This window comes from Coffea eugenioides, chromosome 7, assembly GCF_003713205.1.
Source record: "Coffea eugenioides isolate CCC68of chromosome 7, Ceug_1.0, whole genome shotgun sequence".
NCBI classification, from domain to species: domain Eukaryota; kingdom Viridiplantae; phylum Streptophyta; class Magnoliopsida; order Gentianales; family Rubiaceae; genus Coffea; species Coffea eugenioides.
Window position 1 is genome coordinate 2,656,694 of NC_040041.1, and position 20,042 is coordinate 2,676,735.

Consider the following 20,042-nt stretch of genomic DNA (forward strand, 5'->3'; position numbering starts at 1 on the left):
ACACCCCTGACCAATATTATTCCACAGTTAGTCACCCAGAAAGTCGTGCGTTTTGTTTCTGGAGGTGGAGTTATAGCCCACAACAAGTGAAGAGCCCAAACTCACAGGTCAAGAAGCCCAACATCCCTCCAAAAGACCTCGGTCAGGTAGAGGGACACCCATAACAGGTTATAAAGCAGTCAGGACTCTCCTCCCTAACCGATGTGGGATCATTACATACTGAAGTATACTAATCAAGTTTTTACAAGTGAATGGCAGCACAAGTGGTTGGATTTTGCATCTTATATTTATGGTAATTTATACTTACCTATATTCTTCATCTTCTTATTTATTGATACTCGACAGAACAAGTGCTTGGATTTTGCAAAATGTAAAAAATGACTCAATCTTTCTTTTGATCAGTTATTCTTGTTTACTTAATAAGTATCTATGGAATATTGATAAATCATAATTTGAAATGCTATTTTTGCCATTTTTTATGTGACAAACTAAATCGTTTGCATTACTGATACAACTTTTATACATGTACTAGTATAGTGATTCAGTTGGATGTTATTGAAAGTATAAGTTGAGTTATTGGATATGGCAATTCATATTTTATTGTTATTTAGATTGATTCTTTTGATATTCTCAATTGTCTGCATCTTTCTTTGTTGTCTTGACTAACTCAAGTCCTTTCTCATCTTACTTGCAGGGACTTAAGTCTAAAAATTCAAGCTTTTTGAACTTGATGGTGCAAGTATTTTAATTGTGCAAAAATTGAAGTAGTAAAAGTGCTTACCAATTTGTAGATTAAATGTTTTTGCTCATTTTAGGATGGTACTACATCCTTGTAAAATTTGTTTAAAGTTAGTGGTATGACTTTTGTGAAGCATGTACTCCGTATATAGGCCTGGATATCATTTTGGTTGACTGTATATTGGAATTAACTAGCCTTATTGTGAAAATCTTGTGTGTTGATGCCTTTTTTTCCTCTTTGGCTGGATCATTTTAATTGAGTAATAGATGTGGGCTACTTCTCTTACTCCGTTTGTGCCAATGTGAATTTTTATTTTTTTTATAAAAAAAGATGTGAATTTTAATTTGTAGATCTCTAATTAAAATTATAGAAAGAAGATACACACTTTGTCCTGAAAATTGAGAAAAGAGATGCACTTTGTCTTGAAACCAATGATTGTGGGACCCATAGCATTTTGTGGGCCAAGCTATAGTATTCTTTATGCATAATTAATGAAGGGTATGAAGGAAATTTCAGAGTATAAAGTAGTTAGAAATGGAAAACATGACAAACATTTTGGAACAGTCGAAAAGGAAAAAATGATACTTTCAATGGGACGGAGGGAGTATAATACTAAATTTCAATCATGAATAAAAAATCTTAACATTATTTTAAATAAACTTCCTAATACTTGTTTCATATAAGTTTCTTTAAGTAAAATAGTAAATTTATGTCACAAACTAGTAAGTTTTGACAATTAACCAAATTTACTATTCTATGAACAAGATTTACTATTAATTTATAAAAATTTACTATTATTTGAACTAAACTTACTTTCTAAAAAGTAAGTTTCGAATATAGAGAAGTAATATATTTAAAAAAATAAGTAACTTTCATAATTATTTCGATTTGCTTTTTGAGACATAAAAGTTATTAATTTATCGGATTAACTTACTATTTTTAATGCGAAAGTTATTAATCAAATTTTTTAGGTATTATCTTATTTAGGTGACCGGTCCAACAGATAATCAAATGGTCACTAAAAATGTTTTTACCTGTCATATAAAGTAAAAACAGTTTCGTTACCATAACCTTCGTTTTTAAACTCGGATCGGACTGGCTGGTTCAATTGATTGGATCGAGAACCGGATAGATATCCCGTCCGAGTTGATTTAAAGAATCGGATGGAAAAGACTCAGTGAAACCCGACCAAAATTCGGGTCTAACCGGGAAAAACCGAAAATCGAGATTAAAAAACCCGATTTTGGCTTTCCAAAAATTCTGCATCGTTTCCCCAAAAAAAATTACAAACTTTCTTCACTTAGATTTTCAACCCACCCTCCAGATCTGGTAGGGAAGAAGGGATGATGGTGAAGTTGTTACCATTTAGAGAATCCATTAGCACCAAAAACAAAATTAAAATAAAGAAGGAAACTCATAGATCTAAAAATCTAAAACGAAATTGAGAGAAAAAATCAAAACAAGAGCAAAGGGATGGAAGAAAAATCAAGAAAGGTTAAAAAAATTTTCATGGTTTTGTTGGATTAAACAATGAAAAGAAAGTCAAAGATTAGGAAAATAAATTGCAAGTTAGAAATATAGAGATCTGAGTGGGTAGCGGTGGTGTTGTCACATGTGGTGGAGATGGAGGTCGGGGCAAAAGTTTAGGAAGAAGAAAGTATCAATACAAAGAATATGACGGTTGAAGATGAAGTTCACAAATAGGATTTAGGAACAAATACCTAAAGTTTCCTGTATTTCATATTTTCGCTAGAATGTTTTAAATAATTATAATCGTTACCCTAATATTGTCAAATATTTGTTTAAAGCCTTAAATTTTGATATATATTCTCAAATAAGTCCTAAGGATTTAGTTATGGAGTCATTAACTTGCATTTAAATTTTAGAAATGTTAAATTGGAGTTAAATTTCAGTCTGTTGAATTTTAAGAAATAGGAGAAATGAAAAAATGAACAAGCAAAAAGGATAATTTTTTTTCTAGTAACATGTATATTAGATAACCTATTTATTTATATGTATAATTAATATATTTATGATATCATGATGATGTCATCTGAGTTTTTAAACTGGTCCAACCGATTCGACCCTTTGATCCCTGACTTCTGAGTTCGACCGATTCACCTTTCGGTCCGAGTTTAAAAACACAAATCATAATGATCGTTACTTTAGACTTTTCCTAGTCACATTACCACCAAAGTTATGAAAACGCCACCAAAGTTACTCAAAATTACTAGATAACCGGTCCATGGACATTGTAGCAACTCCAACTCGCACTTTTAGTATAGTAAGGAGATATATATATTTTTTTAAAAGAAGAAGTGCCTGTAGTTGTGGTATTATGACAACAAGCCTGGCTAAAACCGTGAAAGTCTGAGGATTCCGCTAGTTAGTTCAGTCATCGGCACTGGGAAAATATGAACATTCGTTTATTAAGGGGAATGGTTACTCCCCGGAATGATTTTGCAGCTCCTACTATAACAACTGACCTTCTGCAAGAAATTAACATGGTATGTAAATAGTATTGCCTTCTATTAGAGCGTTTCAAAATATGGAACCCGCTTTGCCGATAGAAGAATTGAAAGAAAAAGACCATAAAAGACGTGGAAAATTAACAAACAGTAGAATTTGAAGAGAAAAATTTTCACGTTTTCTGAAATCTTTGTAGTATTTGTTGAGATAGTAAAAGTTGTAGTATGAACTATGAACAAGTGAGTGCTCCAAAAAATTTCCTTAACTCCATATCTGGTTGTTCTTTTGCTGTTCGTTCACTATAAGATAACAATCAATATTTTGGATAGTAAATTATTTGAGATAATTTTTTTTAAAAAAAACTATAACATCGTTTTAATATAATGTATGTAAAATAAAAATATGATTGAAAAATGCGTTAATGATACAAATAAACTACAATCCAAGCAAACTTATATGTCTTCAAAAGTAGGCATGTGCATATTATATATACCACTCCTTTAGTCTCGATAGGAAAAATATATGAAAAGAATATCCACAAAAAATGTTTAAAAAAAAATTTCTTCAGAAGATGGCAATCCAACAACGTATTTTGATGGAGTACTTTATTTTTTATTCTCCAACGAGTACGGACGTACAACTCTAATGAGCTAAACCTTTTTGTGTCAAGACTAACCTCGGACGGTAGGATACGATAATTTAGTGAACAATTGACCAGCTGCAAATTCTCCTATTTCTATATACTGTACAAGATTTTTAAAGCCTGAACTACAACAAGTCTACAATACTCGATTCTCCTATTTCTGGGTTTCTTCGTTTTAGTCATGTTGGAGCCGTGGGTCGCAAGGGTTACGAACTTTGCATTTTTCAAAACTGGAAGAAGAAAGTTGACGATTTGTAGCAGTTCCTGAGTTTGATGTCAAGGAGAGCACAGGGTAGGCTGCGTGCGTTACTGGCCGAGTAAAACATTAGGGTAAAATACAAGGAACCCCCTTGTGATTTCGCGAAAAGACACCTTACCCCCCTATTGTTTAAAAACCTCCACATAAACATCATAAATTTCATAACTAAAGTGGAAATTACCTTTTAAACCGGCTGAGTTACCGGTAGCAAGTCGAATACCCTCGTCTAACCCTCGTCTAACTTTATATTCTAGATATCAACTTTCAACCACTTTCATGGATCAGCAAGGTGATCAGCTAGGTTCTCCAAAGGTCCTTTTCCAGTTACAATAGCTTGAACAAAGAAACCAAACATGGAAAACATAGCCAACCTACCATTCTTGATTTCCTTGACTTTAAGCTCAGCAAAAGCCTTAGGATCATCTGCCAATCCAAGAGGACCAAAGCTCCCTTCAGGATAAATAGGATCAGTCACCTCCCAAGTGGTCCTCCGGCAATTATGTAGCCCTCCTCAGCCCCCATTAAGCCGACTTGTGAAACCCAGATGGCTAAAATACTCTGTGCATGAATTAAGCTTGGGTAACCTAAATAATCAAGCCCACCTTCACTGAAGTTTGGAGAAGCAAGTGCTCCAAGTAAAAACACAACTGGTTGTGTTTCTCCTCAGGAAAAACACAACCAAGTGCTCCAAGTATAGCCCATCCTGAATGAATAACTTCTAGCTCACGGTTCTTGGCAAATGTCTCGGGATCAGCTGAGAGGCTGGCTGTATCCCACCCGTAATCACCAGGAATTCTCCGGTGAGGTAAGATGGCGGTGAGCCGGAAAAGGGGCCTAAGTATAGAACTCTGTCTGGACCATACCACGGACTCCCTGATAATGGTTTTGGTTTTGCTACAGTTTTTTCATGGTAACTCTTCCTTTAGCGGGGTTTTTTCCGACAATGCCATGGTAGAGCAGAAAATCTCTTTGTCCAGTTTAGACAATCAACACAGTAAAAGTAAAAGCGCGTTCCCTATATCCTTCGTCATTTGGGTTCGTTTCTTTTGGACTTCGGCTTGTATGGTTGATTTGCGCACTTCCATGGAAAACAACACCGCAGAAAGAGATTGAAGATCAATTTCGCAAAAGTTGGATCTTCTCAGATGCTGGTTGCACTTGAAGAAGGATTAAAGTCAGAGAGACAATGACTTGATCCGCTCCTGGTGTGATTAACAAGTAGTAGTAGTATATAACAAAGCAGCCAACGTGTGCTGCTGCTTTCTTTATTGACTACTAATCTAAATATACCTTACCTCAACATCTTGTGTCACGATTTTAGCAGTGACAACTAATATTTCAGCAACCAAGAACCATATATCTCAACTCAATATATGGCATTTGTTCTCCACGCTTGGAGGTGGAGTCCCGTAGCTACAGCTACTCTTCTTCTACTACTGCCGAATCCTCTCACAAGGTGAACTACCGGACTCAGAAGTAGAGGCTCGAAGGCAACCTTTAGGGAGAAGATTGAATCAGGATCAGAACCAAGATAAGGTTTGGCAGGAACTAAACTAGCTCTATTAAAGCTGCTGCACGTATTGAGTTGAAAATTTCAAGGATATCAGTTGCATTTATTCCAGCCAATAAAACTAGTCCACGCATTGAGTTGAGATGAAAGTATGACTTTTTTTTTTTGTTTTTTCCTCTTTTGAAGGATATTGTGAATACCGATCGTCACTAGGTTAGATGTCCGGTTACAAGTCAATTTTCACTTTAGTTATGAAGTTTAGGGTGTTTATGTGAAGATTACTAAATGATAGGGGGTAAGGTGTCTTCTCGCGAGGGGTTTCTTCTTTGTAAAAATTTTTAGTTGACGACGCCGTGACCAGAACTTTTCTTTTTTTCTTGGGCCTTACATTAAGATTCTACAGTTTGGATCCTTTCCTCTTTTTTTTTTTTTCAGGCATATTAAAATTTGGACAGTAAAAACAACATCCGTGCCAATTAGTTTGTCAACTGGTGCCTAATATTCCAGGTCGCTCCTCAATTTAATTGCAAATTGACGCACCAACGTACAAAATGGTTGATGCTCTCTGAGACATAAGTCAACTTAGCAAAAACATATTTAATCAAATCCAAGCACAACTCCGTTTGAATTAGCTATTTTTGGGAGTATTTTTGAACAATTTTACTGTAGCAGAATTTTTAGACTATATTTTGGGATATTTTTAGAAAATATTTTGAAATATTTAAGAGCAGTAGAATTTTTAAAATATTTTTTGAGATATTTTTTAAACATAAAAAAAAATTAGATTATTTTTTAACAATTTTTATAATTTTTGAAAAACTGAAGGATCCAAACAGAGCTGTAGCATAATTAAAAAAAAAAATTAAACAAAGATATAATATAATACTTCAACTTGGTGTTCAGGATTAAAATCAATTCCACCATAGTCAAGCTGCCAGGTCCATCCATTGCATTGCGAGGAAACCCTCTCTGTTTGAATGATCATTTCAAAGTCAACGCTGGTTTCCACAGGCCAAACGAGACTTACATGACACCTTTCCTAGCTCTAGATGTTCAAACTTACCTGCTACAAATACCCCTTCCCTCGACACTTTTTTTTGCATACCTACTACCACTACCAATTTTCAACCGACTTTCTTCAATCCCAATTTCTCTGAAACATAAGAAATCTCCAATTTCAAAAACCCATTTTCAGATCCTAAGTTACTTCCCATTCCATTCCAAGAAAATGTCAGAATCATCCAGCTCCAATTTGGCCATGGCCAAGACCATTTTGTCCACAGTTGGCTCAGTTGCAGCTACAGCAATGGTGGTCCGTTCAGTAGTCCGAGAATTTGTCCCAGCTGAGATGGAAGACTACCTCTTTTCTGGCCTTAGGAGGCTCTTTGACCGATTCTCAAGTCAACTGACAATGGTGATTGATGAATTTGATGGGCTGGTCAACAATGAAATCTACGAGGCAGCTGAGGTCTACCTAGGCCCGAAAGTAACCCCAACAACCCGAAGACTCAAAATCAGCAAGCCCGAAAAGCAGAAGAACTTCAACATTGCCATGGAGAAAGGTGAGGAGCTCACAGATATCTTTCACGGGATCAAATTTAAATGGGTTTGGATCGTTAACAAAGTTGAAACAAGAAATTTTTATAATCCCAGAGACATGAATTCCACTCTGAGGTCAGAGGTAAGGTCCTTTGAGCTGACATTTCACAAGAAAAATCAAGACTTTGTGATCAATACATACTTGCCTTATATAGTAAGTGAAGCAGAGTCGAGGAAACACGAGAAGAAAACTATCAAGCTTTTTACGGTGGATCCTGAACAGATGTATGACATGAACAATGCATGGCTGTCTGTGACTCTTGATCATCCTTCTACTTTCGATACATTGGCTATGGATTCAGAGATGAAAGATATGGTCTTGAAGGATCTCGAGAGGTTTGCGAAGAGAAGGGAATTTTATAGGAAAGTTGGCAAGGCTTGGAAAAGAGGGTACTTGTTGTATGGTCCTCCAGGGACTGGAAAATCTAGCTTGATTGCTGCCATTGCCAATTTCTTGAATTTTGATATTTATGATTTGGAGTTGACTGAGATCAGGAGGAATACTGATTTGAGGAAATTGTTGGTGGCCACTGCTAATAAGTCTATATTGGTGGTGGAGGACATTGATTGCACTATTGAGTTTAAGGACAGGTTGAGCAATAAAGCTGCTGCTGCATCTTCAGAACCTGAATTTCACGAGGAAGAAAAAAAGGTACAGTCTCCTTATGCTTCCTTATAATTTTTCAGTTCACTTTCAGAAAAATTTTTTTTTTTTCTGTTTTCCTGGTGATGTGCAAATTATGTTCTTGTTAACTTTGGATTAAAACGGTTTCCGGATTCAATATTAGATTTTTATCATCAGCTTTGCCATCGTGTAGACTACATGGCACTCTATCTCCACGACCAATACAGACTGGTCCGGAAAAACAAACAGTGTGGTAAATTGTGATAACTGCCTTTTTCCACTGGTCCACATAATCTGCTTCAGAAAAAGAGATGACAAATACATTTTGGTGACTCGATGGCTTGAGGCAATAACTTTTTATATTATAAAGTCTACTGGCTTAGTGAGTTGGCAAAAAATGGGCATCAAGAAAATGATATGGAAGAGATTTTGCTAGTAAATTTTTGCTTTTTATTAGCGTATCTGCTGTCAGTTCGTGGATGGCTGATAGATACCCCTTTCCAAAAGTTCGATTTGAATTTGCTGCATTGTTTTGTTTTATAGGTGACGCTGTCTGGTTTCCTCAATTTTATTGATGGTTTATGGTCAAGTTGTGGTGACGAGAGGATCATAATTTTCACCACAAATCACAAAGAAAAGTTGGACCCTGCTTTATTGCGGCCTGGTAGAATGGATGTTCACATTCACATGTCCTATTGCACCCCTTCTGGATTCAGAATTCTGGCTGCAAATTACCTTGAAATTAAAGACCACTGCCTATTTAAAGAAATTGAGGAATTGATTGCAGCCACAGAGGTTACACCCGCAGAAGTTGCAGAGCAGTTGTTGAAGAATGATGAAGCTGATGCTATACTTGAAGGGTTGATTGATTTTCTCCATGTGAAGAGAAAAGAAAAAGAAGAAGCCGAGACTAAGAAAGTTGAAGTAGAGCCAAAAGAGGAGGAGAGAAATGTACAGGAGGGAGGTGAGAAAGAACAGAGAGATGGTACAAAACAAGAAAGCTGAAGTTAACATGTTTTGGCCGGCTTGCATGATTCAAAAACTTGCCAAGCATAGAGCCCTAGACTGTTCAGATACAGATTTCCATAATCAGTACATTTTGTCAAAAGATCTTAAATTATTCGGATTAATTTTATTAACTACCGATGGAAAATCTTGTTCGTCCAATATGTAAAATTTAACTAGTCAGGTTTTAAAGGAATGCAAACTTAGGACTGGTCTTGCTTTTGCAGATTTGGTCAACTATGAGTGTAAAGGGAAATGTAAAACTAAGGCAATTGAAGGAGCAAATGATGAGGTTGGGTGTGATTTAGGTGCACTAATTAGTGTTGGGCACTTGTTATAAAAATGCAATAATTTATTAAGTCGATCATTATATAGTGGATCTATCTTCATTAAGATATAATAGCTTAGGTGTTAAAGTTTTAGAAAGTTAATTAAGAAAAATATATAAATGTAAGCATGGGAGAACAAAGTTGTGCTTTTCAGTTGGGCCGATGTCTGGCTTGGCAAAGCCCAGATACTGAGGTCCAATTAACCCTACGGAAAGTCTGAAAAGGGTAAAGTTGCAATTTCATGTCATTTACGAGAGCAAAATAGTCAGCTTGCTACAAGCTGACTTAAATGGGATACTGATTTGATCTTCGATTAGTCGACGTGGAAGAATTCGCAATTTATTATTATTTTTTCAAAAATTGTGACACTTTTTTCCCGTCTTCTTCAATTCGGGAAATCTTCTCCAAAGCCCTAGCTTGAGCTCTCCTTCTCTACTCCCTAATTAAATCAAGATGACGAAAGAACAAGCTAATTGGTCTCCTTACGACAACAATGGAGGGTAAATTTTTTTAATTTGATCCATCCTTTTTTTTTTTCCGTTATCCACTCTTGTCTCTCTTTTCTGTGATGTAACTTTTGCTTATATATGTACTTGTCTGCAGCACTTGTGTCGCAATTGCCGGTGCAGATTACTGTGTTGTTGCGGCCGACACGAGAATGGCTTCGGGATACAATATATTAACCCGGGATTACTCCAAAATCGCTAAATTGTAAGTTGTCATTATTTGCGAGGTGAGCTAGGACTGTTATTAGAATTGCTCTTCTCGACGTAGAAATTTTACTTTAAAACTTGCCTTGTATTTGGGACAGCATATTAATTCTGTTTCTTTTAACCAAAGATTTCTTCCACATGTAGTGTTCTTAACGCATGTCTATATAAGTTTTTTTACTTTGATTTGAATCTGAAGCATACTAGGGAATGGGAGATTCGGGGATGAATAAAAGGATGGTGGATGAATGAAAGGAAAGATTGAAAACTTTGAGCTAAATGAGTCGCTAATGGACTTGGGTATTTATGGAAGAATTGGAGGTTGGACGTTGGCTAGCGTTGAATTTGGTGTAGTTTTTTTTTTTTTCAGTCAAAATGAAGTTTATTTTTGTTTGAAATGTAGTAAAAATTTAGTCCATGTGAACCTGATTCAGGGCAATTTAAGGGCAAAGGACATTGGATGTGCATCACTTTTATGAAATCTTGTTTTCGCACGGGAACTTTTGCTGAGAGCATTGGTTAATCATTCCATGGTGAAGATTTTTCTATTTTTAGTAAATGGGTTACTTACGCATGTAGAGATAGGATACCGCATTTAGCTTTTCGCTTTTGATCTTATCAATGAGATGTCAGAGTTCTTCTCTTATTCAATTTCACATGGTTTTTCAACTTTGTCACTCATTCTGATTTATCCAGGGCGGACAAATGTGCCATGGCATCTTCTGGATTTCAGGCTGATGTAAGAGCTTTGCAAAAGCACTTAGAAGCAAGGCATCTGGTAAGGTTTCAGAAATCTAGACATCCTGATTTTAGTTGCTTTTTCTTTCATCAATCATTTGATTGCAAAGTGCATAACTAGTTTGCTGTGTTGTGTACTGTGACTGCCTTCAGTGCCTATTAAATTGGGGTCTATTTTTTGAAAGTTGAAGCCTTCAGCAGTACATTACATTTCTACTTGTTTCTTGATGATTTTAATTACGGCACATGTAGATATGGAGTCGGTCATGGTGGCAGAGAGGACAATAGAATGTCCTTCATTGGATAACAAATTTCAGGCATTGCCAGTTAACCTTTTTTTTTTTTGGGGGGGGGGGGGGAGGGGACTACTTATGGAGTTGACATGAAATAAGTTTGCAGAGTTTCTTTTATCCTGAGGTGTCTGCTGTTCATGAATGACTTGCTCTTATCTGGTATAATAGAAGTCCTGTGAGCAAACCTTCAATAATTAGCTTTTAGTATTTGTTCCTCAACGTGCTATTTAAGTTCCACATGCTCTAATATGAACAAATGATGATTTCCTGTGGGAAGCTACTGTCATTTTTTTGGATGCAATATATAGGAAATGAGTTTTCCTTGAGGAGATAGAAAAAACACTGGAGTAGTATTCTTTGTAAGCATTCTATTTATGCAGCATTTTCTTCCTTACTGTGTAGCATTCTACTTATGCAGCATTTTCTTCCTTACTGTGTCTTTGTCGAAGAGGTTCTGGACAGATTGTGTTTTCCCTTAGTTGATTACTTTTGTTGTTGTTGTTGTTTTTTTTTTAAGAATTTCTTAGGATTAAAAAAAAATTTTGAAAAGAGGGTTCTGTTTAAATCTTTGGAAAATCTGTAAATATTATCACAACATACTGTGCTTTGATGACTCATTATAACCAAAATTTTCCTTCTGCAAGTGAGAGTGAACTATTGTGCTATAATAACTGATGTTTTCATGCTTTCTTCCTCAAATGTAGATCTATCAGCATCAGCACAATAAACAAATGAGCACTCCTGCCATGGCTCAGTTGCTGTCGAACACCCTTTACTACAAGCGCTTCTTTCCTTACTATGCTTTTAATGTTCTGGGGGGGCTTGATAGTCAGGGTATGCTTTCATTGACAGATGTATTTTTTATCCACTTTATTCATCTCCAATTTTCATCGAGCCTTTTTGCATTGTTAAACAACACTAGGGAAGGGGTGTGTCTTCACATATGACGCTGTTGGATCCTATGAGAGGGTTGGATATAGTTCACAAGGTTCTGGTTCTACATTGATCATGCCTTTCTTGGACAACCAGCTAAAGTCTCCTAGCCCTCTCTTATTACCTGCAAAGGTCTAGCTTCTCTCTAAATTTTAACAATATAGTTTGGTAATTTTTTTGTTTATTCTGACAAAGTTGAGAATCATGAGTTATCAGGATGCTGTTACACCACTTTCTGAATCTGAAGCCATTGACCTGGTAAAGACATGTTTTGCTTCTGCAACAGAAAGAGATATCTACACCGTAAGTTGATTCTGCCTGTTTCCTTTCTGATGTTATTCTTAATTGGGAACATTCAAGAAACCTCAGAACAATTTCTATAAGTTTCCATTGTAAATCCCATGTCCACAGGGCAAAAAGAGTGTGAAACTTCTAATTTGATTTAGCCCAATGAAGTTAATTGCAAACTCTGTAAGGTGGTTCTTTAACTAAGATAAATGATACCTTGTGGTGGGATCTGCTTATTGGTGTTTACTTAATGAATTTTGTAAGTAAACCATGTCTATTGGATATGTGTGAAAAGCTCATGTTTTGTCATCTAGAAGTATGTCTTAGTCATGCACAGGAAAATGGCTATTCCCTGCTTGCTCCCTTTTTCTTTTCCCCGTTTGTTTGGTCGTGAACTGGGGTTTGTGTTGGGTTGGTAGCCAGATAAACATTTTTGGTCTTAAGGTGCATTTCCAGACTTCACCTGGGGGATGTCTCAGTTGTAAGTGATGTTGTGTTGAAATTTTTCTGTTGCAACATCAACTCTTAGATGGCCTGGTTTACTTGAAAGTTGTTCTTGAATGGTGGTGTAGAGTTCCTTATAAACTGTCAGACCACCTGATCAATGCATTTGTGTGGACTGTGGTTAGCTTGTGTCTCCCCTTTCATGTTGTACAGTCTTGCCTATTATTTTTGTTTTACCATATTTATGGTGCTTGTAGGGCGACAAGCTGGAAATTGTCGTCTTGAATGCTGAGGGAACTAGACGTGAATATATGGAACTGAGGAAGGATTGACGGGTTGTGGTAGTATTATGGATCTGTGGGTTGCGACAAAGTGTGGAATGCTCCGATTCGAGAGCTTTAATTTGGACATTGACTTGAGCTGTGTTCTATGGTTCTCAGTTATCAACCCTGAGATTTGGATTCTAGACTGAAGATAGACGCTGGGCATGAAGCTGACTCTTTGTTACCCATTTCCAAGTTTTATTTTCTTTGTTAAATTTTTATACATCCACGTTTGTCTTTTTACCATGGCATGCCCACTTTGTTTTCTAAAGAAAATTGATTTGACTTCCATCTGTTTATCTGTGGAAGAGGTTAACTAAATCAGACCAAATTAAGCAAGTTTATGTGCTTTAATTAAGGTTGTGACAAATGATACTTATATGTTAACTAATTCATTTTTTTGAATTTTTTTTGGCTCTTCGTGAGCAACGACACCACATTTTCTTCTCACAAAAGCAACTGATCCCCCACCCCCAATAAAAGGGGGCAACTGAACCGCTTGTACATTTTGACCAAAAAAAAAAAAAGAACCGCTTGTACGGACCTAGCAATTGAACCAGCATCGTTAACCACCAGTCGTAGCAACTAAACTACTTGTACAGACCTAGCAACCGAACCACCATCGTTAGCCGCCAAAGGGGTGCTCTTCAAAGGAAGAGGTGTCAGAGCATTTTTTGATTTAATCAGATTCTTATATTGGCTTCCCCTTCCTGTAAAAAATGTTATAAAAATATTATCATTGTTGTTAAAAAAAAAAAAAGAGCAAACAGCATCCAAAAGAAAATTCAATTAATTACCTTTGATCTATTCTGCTTCCTTTCTTGAGCATCAAAGACAGTATATATTTTGCTATCCCAACTAATCCATTTGTTGGAATAGTTCATTATTTGGAAAATTTATTTTAATTGCACATAAATATGTTTTTTAATTATTTTTTATCACTTCAACTATTATATTTTCTTCTTACGTCGTAATTATTTTAAAAACACTTTCCAAATGATTGGATGGAGTTACATTGCACTCACTCACACAGTTTCTCCGGAGGCAAGATTAAGTATTGGGTCCCAATACCGAATGTGCTGCACACCTGACTGTCGTCTTTAAGGTCTGCTTTAAACTCCTTTACAAACTCGTGCCTGAATACGAGAGACTAGTGGCAAGACTTGTCGAGTTTTTTCTTTTTTCTTTTTTTTTTTTAAACAAAAAAAAAAAAAAAAAAACGAAAGACTTGTTGAGTTATTTCCATATTGGCGGCTGCCTTTTTCGCTTTTTTTTAACTCTCTTTCCTCTTTTTCGTCACTGAGCATGTTTCCTGGTAATTAGTAGTACTATAATAATGATAGAAACATCAAAACACAGACGCGGAACCTCAAAGGCCTCTACGATTATAGACAATCTCAAATTCATAAAAACTAAGAAAATGTGTTGGTAGTATAAGATTATCACACCTAAACAATTTTATTATACAACATTCTTGTATTCATAAGAAATAAGCCTAGCCTTAATTTAATTCCGCAAGAATTTACCCAAAAGCTTAGCTATTTTGGGTTGAACGTAAACGATTAGCGACAAAATGAACTTTAATAAGATCAGCTTCTGTACCCATCTCGGTCAAGAGAATCATTGAAGTATAAAAAACCAGTAACGGCATAAACTTTAAACTCTTTCAAGAGAATTGAATAATACAAACCAATCAGAGGACGGTAACTTTTGCCATCTAACTCAAATTAAATAATTTAAATTCGTGAAGTTCGGTAATAGTAGGAGTTGATAGCTGACAAGCTTATTATGAGTGATGGAATCTACACAATTCAATGACCTTGGTTTATACCTTTACAACTGCTTTCCACAAAACTTTGTGCTTTTTGGGGTTAAATGTTGAAGAACTTTTGTGATATCAGCTTTCACCTCCTTCCCCCATGCAGGAGAATCGTTCTAACAGTAGTGGCATGAGAACTGTGAAGGTGAATACAGACGATTCAGTTTCCACATGTCTGATCCATGGGGAATTGAGCAAAATATGGGCCAATGAGTGAATGACATTTTTTTGTATCTTTGTCAGTAAAAAGATTAAATAGGATGAGCGGCATCAGTAAGCACGACTGCTTAACTTTTTCTTTCCTAGCTACGTGTACCTACCATACATCTTTTTGTTTTGGCATGTATTGCTGCTGCTATCACGCTGCATTTAGGCCAGGCTTTCCTCCAATCACACAAAGAATTCGTGGGCTCAACAGTGAGTTGCTTTATCTCTTTTCTCCTCCTTTTTCCTTTCTTGATTTTGATTTGCACCGAGAAAAGAAGAAAAGGGCACAGCTTTTTTACTAGCAGAACTTTTTACAAACTTCTCATTCCAAGTATAAGAAGCAATAATCTTGGTTCTCTTGTGTGAGAAGGTTTTGAGCAGTGGTTCAAGATCAGATTTTGTTAAAAAGAAAATGGTGACTTTCACAGCAATACCTTCGCCATCATCAGTTTTCTCAGCATATGCCTCATTATCAGCTTCTATTATGCTGTTTCAGACAGTGCTAAATCAATTTGTACCCCGTCCGGTACAAAACTGTATTTCCTCTGCCATCAGGTACTATTTCAAGCCTAGGTCCTCTAAGTTGGTTGTAGTTATTGAGGAGAATGATGGGATATCAAACAATGAAATATACAATGCTGCTGAAATATATCTCTACAGCAAGATTGATTCCAGCATTGAATGTCTCAAGATCACCAAACGTCCCAAAGAGGCAAGCATAAACATCAAATTTGCTCACTGTGAAAAAATGGTTGATTACTATGATGGGGTTGAAGTTGGTTGGAGGTTCTGTTGTGAAGAGAGGAAAAAGGGTCCTTCAAAGCTTGTGGATGATGATTCTGGTCATTTTTTCTCAGACTTCGAGAAAAGATACTTTGAGCTTAGTTTTAACAGAAAGCACAAGGAAAAGATTTTGGGCTCCTATGTTCCTTACGTCCTACAAAGATCCAAGGACATCAAAGCTGAAAAGAAGGTTGTAAAGTTGCATACTTTGTCTTCCATCTCTTATTCACCATCAATAGCGTGGGAATCCATCAACCTCGAACATCCCTCCACCTTTGACACGATCGCATTGGATGCAAAGCTGAAGAAAGCAATTACTGAAGATTTGGATAGATTTGTAAGGAGGAAAGATTTTTACAGGAAGGTCGGGAAAGCATGGAAAAGAGGCTACTTGTTGCATGGCCCTCCAGGGACAGGAAAGTCGAGTTTGATAGCTGCAATAGCTAACTATCTGAGGTTTGATATATATGATCTTGAGCTTGCAAATATAAAACGTGACTCTGATTTGAGGAGATTGTTGCTCAAGACTGCAAATCGTTCCATACTCGTTATAGAAGATATTGATTGCGGTGTGGAGTTGCCTGATAGAAAGGGGCCATCTGCACATGCAGAGGGACGTCCAAGGGAACCCCAGGTAATTTTTCTGTCTCCAATTATTCCTTCTTCTTTTTTTGTTCTTTTTTGGAGGGGAAGAGTGGGATCCAGCGTCTTTTTGGCCATTAAGAAAAAGCAAGCATTCATTTAGGTACAATGATGCAATATTTAGTTTGGCAGTTCAATTTTTTGCCCTTGGCCGTGTTGCAACTTGCAATTACTCTCTATTTCTTTCCATGTACCGCATTGTTGTCATGGCCTGGATTTTTGGTGCTTTACACTGCAATGAATTTAAGCTCCTAGGATCCAGAAACTTACGAAGACAAAAACTGACATCAATCTCTCGAAAAGTAGAAATGGACCATTTATAATTAGTTGATGTGTTGCAAAATGCCAAATGACAGTAGTAAATTCACTTGAGAAGAGAAGGGGGGGGGGGGGGACATTTTTTATCTTGGTTGGTGACATATTACTTTCACTCTATGTTCATGAACAGGTTCGATCATGCCGGGTAATGCAAGAGTGTGATCATGTTGCCAATTTTAAGTGCTAGTAACTTTATGCGAATTTGAAGGGGAATGATAGATCTACAGAGTTTCCTATTTCCTTCTTTTATTTCCTCTCTTAAGTCTTAATACGTTCTTGAAGACTCGATCGTTTGAACGATTTAAACCCTGATCGAATATTTTACGTTGTGTGGTTATGCAGTTTACGCTGTCAGGGCTGTTGAACTTCATAGATGGTCTGTGGTCTAGCTGCGGGGATGAGCGAATCATCATATTCACAACCAACAACAGGGACAGGCTTGATCCAGCATTGCTGCGTGCAGGGCGAATGGACATGCACATTTCGATGTCATATCTAACAGCTGAAGGGTTCAAGATCTTGGCCACCAATTACCTGGATATCAAAGATCACCATTGGCAGTTTGAGGAGATAGGAGAATTGATCGAGAGCATGAATGTCACTCCAGCAGAAGTTGCGGAAGAACTGATGAAGAGTGATGATGCTGATGTTTCCCTGGGAGGACTGCTTAACTTTCTCAATGTCAAGAGGAAGAAGATGAATGATGATGATGATGATGGTGATGGAACGAAAGATAAAGGGAGTGATGAAATTGATCAGGTCCAGAAAGGGAAAAAGCTTAAGCTTGACATCAACACAGATGAACTTCCTCGTTGAAGAATCAAATATTCATCAGGCATGACTTCTTTTCAGATGCGGGATCTTGCTAGATGAAGAAGCTTTTACAGTCGGGAATTCCAAGTGCTAGTAACGCTCAGTCATCAACCTTAATCTTCTAAATAATTGTCCCTAGCATTTGATTTTGGAATTAGGGAAAACATCCTAGTTTGCTAACCTTTTCGTGGTTAAAAGACTGTGTTTTGTTTTACCTAATTGTCAGCCAACTGGGCTGAATTCAACCTACTGTTTTCTGCAATTACACTTGTTAAATGTTGTCGAAACTGCAAAACAGCTTAAAGATCAGTCTTTTTTTTGCTTAAAGATGGATGTAAACTTTGGCGCAAGCAGAAAGTAAGAAAACCAACGAAATTTTAACTCAATGGAGCTGTAACCAGACAGCATCAATAATAGCAATATTGGATGCATTTGGAATTGCGTAATTCATAGGTTCAGCCAAAAGCAGGAGTCAATTCAATTGCCACATAAGGTGGTCTTGGAGCAAACTTTCCAGGGAAATGAAAAGAGGTAAAGGACCAAAATGCTTTTCAAAAACTCATCACTCTCATTGCCCAAATTCAATTCACGGACCGGAAATTTGGAACCCTATGGACACGCACACGCCGGTTTTAACTTTTGAAGCCAAAATGTCAATTGACATTATATACAAAAAATGCAAACGGCTGACAAGAGGGAGTCGAGGAGGAAAGGACTTTTAACTCCAAAAAGGCAAAAGATCTTGAGTTTGGCAGGGAAAAGATTTTGCTTCTGATCTAGGGAGAATCATGTCATGGGACTTTTAATGAACGTTTAACCAAGCACGTTTCATGGTCTAGGGAGAATCATGTCACGACGCAGGCCAGACTCATTTGAGTTGTACACGCCTTATTGCATCTTCGGCTAAGTAGGTTTCCGAATGAGTTCAATCATGCCCTTGCAATGGGACTAGCGTAGACTTTCTTGTTGTTTGGATTGTGATTTTCCGCAAAAAAAAAAAAAAAAAAATCACATCTTTCGTGGACATGTTTTCTAAATTATTTTTTTATCTGATATCTATTATATCTTCATAGTACATTTTTGAATAAAAATTTCAAAAAATAACAATCCAAACCGACAGTTACTAATAGAACAACTTAGAGCATTGATTCCTTTGTTTTTTAAAAAAAAAAAAAAAAAATTATTTGATGAGAGTAAGTTCTAACCGTGACATTTGTTGGATTTTATTAAAGAGATGGTAGATTGCTGGATTTGGAACTCGTAGTCCGATCCCTCTCCAGTTTGAAGTTAGGATAATTGCTTTAGTTTACTGGTGAAAGAATTACAAGCAAATGGCACAGGCCATGAAATAGATCGTTCAAAAGCGTGATTCTTAATAATATTGTGAGAGACCAAATTCATCCTTAGCCTGAATGAAGGCGTTAACTTGACGCGTGCAAATGTCGCGCCACCCTATTCTTCGCTGAACAAGCGTAAAGATGTATGTGGGGCAGAAGTTATAGAAGAACATATGGCAGAGAGCAAGTCCTCCAAATAATCCTTCAATTTTATTTTTTTTTACTAATCCATGTTTGATCCTCCATCTTAAAAATGGGACACAATGGTCCTCTAACAAAATTTTTTGGGCTAAATTGAACCTTGTGTGGTGGAAATACTAAGAAAACTCAAATCTCACCACCACTTTGGTCCAACCATTTCTTGGTTGCTCTGCCATGTAGGGACCAACTTGATCCAAAAATTTTTATGAAAAACTATATAGTATTATGTTCCATTTTTAAGATGGAGGACCAAGCATGAATTCGTAAAAAAGTTGAAGGACTATTTGAAGAAGTTGCTCTATTTGCACAAGTTTAGAAGAACACATGGTGCAGTTTATAAGGCCATGATAAAATGAAGAGAGACATATAATTAATTGGATTAGTTAATTTGGAGAAGCAGTCCAGTGGCTGGTGGAAAAAGTAGCATATTGATTTCCCATCGATCATCCGTACTTTTACTTGCATGATACCATCCGTTATTCGGTTTCTAACTTTCGAGTTGAGAATTTAGACAATAATATAAAGCTCCTTTACGTTCGGGGATGCGATGCATTTTTTTTTAAAAAAAAAAAAAAATTTCTCTTAGATACTAAAAATACTTCTAATAAGATGTTATATAACTAATTCTCGTAACTTAAGATATCTAATTTTTGATTATTTAAAAGCACTTCTTGTGTGAGAACTGAGAAGTGCTTTAGTCTATAGGTCACCGTCATTAATATCCACTGCAGATTAATGAATTCTATAATCAGAGACATAAGTACTGAGCAGTAATAATAATGAAGAATAAAAGTCACCCTCGGAGAAGAGAAGCCGTAGAAGAATACTGCTACGAGTTTGTATTTTTCAAGTCTTTTTTCAACGAGTTTGTATTTTTCAAGTTTTTTTCAACTGTCAATATAATTTTCTTCCCAACTAAATGAGATAGTAAATAGTTATATAGGTATTATAGAGTTGACGGTTTCCTAAGGGATAGGTTCCAAAATTATTACACATCAACCTAAGCTATAATTGT

The 20,042-nt window shown here is 36.4% G+C and overlaps 3 protein-coding genes and 1 pseudogene across 4 annotated transcripts; 3 read left to right on the plus strand and 1 right to left on the minus strand.

The window, feature by feature from the left end:
• Positions 1-4,384: 4,384 nt before the first annotated feature.
• Positions 4,385-5,413, minus strand: LOC113777963 (annotated as a pseudogene).
• A 1,321-nt stretch (positions 5,414-6,734) lies between these two features.
• On the plus strand, positions 6,735-8,983 carry LOC113777537 (protein HYPER-SENSITIVITY-RELATED 4-like). Its single transcript, XM_027322657.1, has 2 exons — positions 6,735-7,871; positions 8,388-8,983. Exons 1-2 carry the CDS (start codon positions 6,849-6,851, stop codon positions 8,847-8,849), a joined length of 1,485 nt encoding a protein of 494 aa, XP_027178458.1. The 5' UTR covers positions 6,735-6,848; the 3' UTR covers positions 8,850-8,983.
• A 529-nt stretch (positions 8,984-9,512) lies between these two features.
• LOC113777780 (proteasome subunit beta type-1-like) lies at positions 9,513-13,246 on the plus strand. The gene is made up of 7 exons (XM_027322979.1): positions 9,513-9,678; positions 9,782-9,889; positions 10,585-10,666; positions 11,624-11,753; positions 11,842-11,984; positions 12,069-12,155; positions 12,842-13,246. Exons 1-7 carry the CDS (start codon positions 9,632-9,634, stop codon positions 12,914-12,916), a joined length of 672 nt encoding a protein of 223 aa, XP_027178780.1. The 5' UTR covers positions 9,513-9,631; the 3' UTR covers positions 12,917-13,246.
• A 1,886-nt stretch (positions 13,247-15,132) lies between these two features.
• Positions 15,133-17,816, plus strand: LOC113778769 (AAA-ATPase At3g50940-like). Of its 2 annotated transcripts, XM_027324259.1 has the most exons (3): positions 15,133-16,350; positions 16,807-16,821; positions 17,019-17,816. In XM_027324259.1, the coding sequence occupies exons 1-3, from the start codon at positions 15,346-15,348 to the stop codon at positions 17,490-17,492; spliced, it is 1,494 nt and encodes a 497-aa protein (XP_027180060.1). In that variant the 5' UTR covers positions 15,133-15,345; the 3' UTR covers positions 17,493-17,816. The 2 variants fall into 2 exon arrangements, with proteins under 2 accessions (XP_027180060.1, XP_027180061.1); XM_027324260.1 differs by lacking the exon at positions 16,807-16,821.
• Positions 17,817-20,042: the final 2,226 nt, after the last annotated feature.

Bases quoted from the DNA above. Each gene is read 5' to 3' on its own strand.
- LOC113777537 (XM_027322657.1), top strand. From the start codon at position 6,849: ATGTCAGAATCATCCAGCTCCAATTTGGCCATGGCCAAGACCATTTTG. The intron at 7,872-8,387 runs GTACAGTCTCCT...TTTGTTTTATAG, and splicing joins TTCACGAGGAAGAAAAAAAG to GTGACGCTGTCTGGTTTCCT.
- LOC113777780 (XM_027322979.1), top strand. From the start codon at position 9,632: ATGACGAAAGAACAAGCTAATTGGTCTCCTTACGACAACAATGGAGG. The intron at 9,890-10,584 runs GTAAGTTGTCAT...TGATTTATCCAG, and splicing joins TACTCCAAAATCGCTAAATT to GGCGGACAAATGTGCCATGG. The intron at 12,156-12,841 runs GTAAGTTGATTC...TGGTGCTTGTAG, and splicing joins CAGAAAGAGATATCTACACC to GGCGACAAGCTGGAAATTGT.
- LOC113778769 (XM_027324259.1), top strand. From the start codon at position 15,346: ATGGTGACTTTCACAGCAATACCTTCGCCATCATCAGTTTTCTCAGCA.